Genomic DNA, 4,498 nt, shown 5'->3' with positions numbered 1-4,498 from the left:
GTGTGGGGGTGCAGGGCAGAAGGCTGGGTGTGGGGGGGAGTTCAGGGGTCAGAGCAGAGGGCTGGGGTGTGTGTGGAGGTGCAGGGCAGAAGGGTGGGTCTGGGGGGAGATTCAGGGGTCAGAGCAGAGGGCTGGGGTGTGTGTGGAGGTGCAGGGCAGAAGGCTGGGTGTGGGGGGAGATTCAGGGGTCAGGGCAGAGGGCTGGGGTGTGTGTGGCGGTGCAGGGCAGAAGGCTGGGTGTGTGTGGGGGGTCATGGCAGAGGCTGGGGTGCTCGGCTCGTGGGGGTGCTCCCAGCCCCTGGCCCTAAGCGGCTCATGGCAGGGGGTTGGAAGAGATATGTCCTGTTCCACCCCCTTCCCCAAGGTCCCGTCCTACCTCTTCTCTGCTTCCTCTACGAAGCAGGGAGCATGCTGCCGCTCGGCTCTGCTCCACTCGCCCTCCCCCTCGCAAGGGTGATCAGCTGATCAGCGCAGGGAGAGGGAGGGGGAGAAGGAGGGGCAGGAAAGCGCCACTCTGGGGGAAGAAGTGGGGGAGGGGGGGAAGCTTGGCTGCCGCAGGACCAAGCTTCTGCCTCCTGCCCCTGCAGGGGAGAGCAATGGGCGGGGGAGCTGAGTGGGGCTGGGGGCCGGGACCTCGGCAGCATGCCACTCAAAATTGGCATGCGTGCCGTAGGTTGCCAACCCCTGCTGTATACGATAGTTAAAAGAGGCAGTGGTCTTTGAAATACTGATCTTCCAGTGGAATACTGAGACTTCCATATGACATTTTATATTTACACAGGAAAAGGTCTGCTTAGAATCAACTTCCAGCTTTAAAATATTTTCCTAGTACTTGGCAGAACATGCACATAACTCTGCGGGCATTACCAAAAAGCCCCCTATGATAGAGAAACAGTATTTATTTTATATGTCATGTTGCCATGCATTTCTGTTCTACTCTAAATTCATTCTCCTCTATTAATCTAGTTTTCTCTTCTTTATTTTCATAAACAGTGGTGCAGTTGTGAAGGCGCGTGACAAGTACCGGCACCCAGAATGCTTTGTGTGCTCTGACTGCAATACCAACCTAAAACAAAAGGGCTACTTCTTTGTGGAGGGACAATTATACTGTGAAACTCATGCGCGAGCCCGCATGAGGCCACCAGAGGGATACGAAGCAGTTACCGTTTATCCAAAGTGCTAGTCCTGTGCCAACAGACACACATGCATGCACACACAAAGACATTAACAGCTTAGAGCCACAATACAACTGACTGAACTTACTGCCTTAATCCAAAGTAGCAGATTTTCTTTTGGAGGTGGGAGTGATGCAGAAGCCTCATTAGCCAGCAATAGCATATATACTAGAAACATTTTGCAAAGTAATTATCTTTGAAGCTGCCAGTGTAATTTAATGGAGTATAAGGCAGCAACTCCCATAACTCAATCCCTCAAAGGGCCAGTCCACTAAAAAAAGCAGGAATTTTACACCTATATTACCAAACTGCAGTTATCAATGTCTTCTTCAGCCATAAAATCATTCAATTATCATTACCCTATGCCACAAAAACAAGCTTTGCTTTCCTTACTTTGATATTTGAGAGTCTATTTATTTACACCTCCTGGTACAACAAATGTAATAAAAGACTGGTATTAATTTTATATAATAGAACAGCAAGCACAGTGAAGCTTGCTTATAGTAGAGTAGAATGCATGTCCCATATTTCAGTGAACTGCAGAGTGCAAACTACAATGAGAGAGTGTTTTCATTTACTTACCATGAAATTCTGATGGAGACATGCAAATGCAAACACACACATACAAATAGCAAAAATGGGCAGGTATGGTCATAATGAAGTCAGATTTGGTAAATTTAAAAACTTTGGCAGCATTTATAATTACTGAGAATTAAAATATGCCAAGGAAAGATCCTGCACTAAGTACTTGGTCAACGCCAAAGAAAATGCTTACAGCTGAGCATTTTCTGAAATCCACTAAGGTCCAAATTTTCAATCAGGAGTACGTCTAAATATGTATACACTTTTGCTCAGGCCAGACTTAGTCATGCCTATCTTCCAATGTGCATGGCAAGTCTGGATCTTGTGTGCATTTATAGGTATGTGTAGGTACACAACTCTGTACATGTGCATCTGAAGAACCATGTGCCTCCAATAGGTATGTGTACAAGTCCATGTACACTTAGGTGCGCACCTATATGAAAAATTGAGCCTCAGTGTTTACAGTAAGTATCAAAACTATAGTAAATTGCTTATGACTGTATTTAAATACAACTTATGCTATACAAAATTTAACTTTCACATCAAGCATACAAACCTAGCAGAGACATGAAAAACTGAGTACAGAAAGCCCCTAAATATTTTTCCCATTCTACCAAAAGATCTTAAATCATGCAGAACACTGAATCAAAATAACAGTGTGTGTATGTTTTAAACACATACTAAAAACCCCATTAAAGGTGCATCTTGAAATCTGAAACCCAACGCCTGTGTATTTCAACAATTCTCAAGATTCCTTAATGTACTATTTCAGAATTTAAATGTTTATAAAATTTGTGCATGTCACCACATATTAAATATAACAAGAGTGTGCATATACAAACAATGCACAATATGACTTTTTAAATAAAGATGGCTCCTTAATTAATTTTAAAACACCAAAAATAATGCTTCCAAAGCACCAGGAAGACTATATGTATTATTACTTATTTCCACTAATGAAATTCTGTAAAGTAAATCTAAATTTTCTTTTGAAAGTGGGAAGGCAAGGAATACATACAATTCTGAGAAGCTTAAGTGTAATCTATGTTTTAAAATCATAGTTTGTAATGTTCATTTCTTTATTAATAAAAATTGAAAGTAGAAATAAATCTATATAATCAAGATTTTGTATTTTGCCTTTCTGGTATGAAATGAGAGAAAGTGTGTGTGATGGGTTCCCCCTGGGGTGCCACCTGGAACTGGGGTACCACTGAGCCCTGTAACCCACCACCTTGGGCTCCCTCTCATCCTGCTGCTGGGACAAGTTGCAAGGCCCTCCAAGCTTCCACTTTCACCAGCATTCACACAGGTAGGGACACACTGCTCTGCAGTCACATGCAGACTCTCTAACCACCAGCCTCCCAGCCTAGGACCCCAGAGCAGTACCGTCCTGCACTGGTCAAATCTGGCCAGTACGTGGGTTTAATACCTGGTCCACCTCTCCCTAAAAGTGAAATGGACCATGCACATTTGTGGTAACCCAGATGAGATTTTTCCCCAGACACTTTAGTCAAACGCACACTGGTTTGGATTAAAACACAAAATACGTATCAGAGAGGTAGCCGTGTTAGTCTGTATCCACAAAAACAAGTCCGGTGGCACCTTAAAGTCTAACAGATTTATTTGGGCATAAGCTTTCGTGGGTAAAAAAAACTCACTTCTTCAGATGCATGGAGTGAAAATTACAGAAACAAATATATATTGTCATATGAAGAAAAGGGAGTTATCTTACAAGTGGAGAACCAGTGTTGAAGGCCAATTAGGTCAGGTTGGATGTGGTCCACTCCCAATAATTGATCAGGAGGTGTCAATTCCAAGAGTTGGAAAATTGCTTTTGTAGTGAGCCAGCCACTCCCAGTCCCTATTCAAGCCCAAATTAATGGTGTTAAGTTTGAAAATGAATTGTAGCTCAGCAGTTTCTCTTTGAAGTCTGTTTTGAAGTTATTTTGTTGAGGAATGACTACTTTTAAATCTTTTATTGAGTGTCCAGGAAGATTGAAGTGTTCTCCTACTGGCTTTTGTATTTTATCATTCCTGATGTCTGATTTGTGTCCATTTATTCTTTTACGTAGAGACTGTCCGGTTTAGCCAATGTACATGGCAGAGGGACATTGCTGGCACATGATGGCATATATCACATTAGTAGATATGCAGGTGAATGAGCCTCTGATGGTGTGGCTGGTGTGATTGGGTCCTATGATGGCGTCGCTAGAGTAGATATGGGGACAGAGAAGGCAACGGGGTTTGTTACAGGGATTGTTTCCTGGGTTAGTGTTTTTGTTGTGTGGTATGTAGCTGCTGGTGAGTATTTGCTTCAGATTGGGAAGCTGTCTGTCAGTGAGGATTGGTCTGCCTCCCAAGGCCTGTGAGAGTGGGGGATCGTTTACTACAAAAGCAATTTTCCCTCTCTTGATATTGACACTTCCTCATCAATTATTGGGAGTGGACCACAGCCACCCTGACCTAATTGGCCTTCAACACTGGTTCTCCACTTGTAAGATAACTCCCTTCTCTTCATATGACAATATATATTTGTCTGTTTCTGTAATTTTCACTCCATGCATTTGAAGAAGTGGGGGGGTTTTACCCACGAAAGCTTATGCCCAAATAAATCTGATATTTTTTAAGGTGCCACCGGACTCCTTGTTTTAACACAAAATAAGTTTATTAACTACAAAAGGATAGAGTTTAAGTGATTATAAGTGATAGCAAACAGATCAAAGCAGATTACCTAATAAATA

At 42.9% G+C, this 4,498-nt stretch overlaps 1 protein-coding gene across 5 annotated transcripts in view; it reads left to right on the top strand.

The window, feature by feature from the left end:
* PDLIM3 (PDZ and LIM domain 3) overlaps window positions 1-2,881 on the top strand; it is a 45,343-nt gene extending 42,462 nt beyond the window's left edge. For all 5 annotated transcript variants that reach the window (XM_034771151.1, XM_034771149.1, XM_034771153.1 and 2 more), the window contains one exon: window positions 994-2,881. In XM_034771151.1, coding sequence (XP_034627042.1) covers window positions 994-1,183 — 190 coding nt within the window. In that variant the 3' untranslated portion in view covers window positions 1,184-2,881. The remainder of the gene's footprint in view (window positions 1-993) is intronic.
* The last annotated feature ends 1,617 nt before the right edge of the window (window positions 2,882-4,498 follow it).

Source organism: Trachemys scripta, chromosome 5, assembly GCF_013100865.1.
Source record: "Trachemys scripta elegans isolate TJP31775 chromosome 5, CAS_Tse_1.0, whole genome shotgun sequence".
NCBI lineage: Eukaryota > Metazoa > Chordata > Testudines > Emydidae > Trachemys > Trachemys scripta.
The sequence above is the reverse complement of the archived record's forward strand: the minus strand, read 5'-3'. Positions and strand labels throughout refer to the sequence as shown.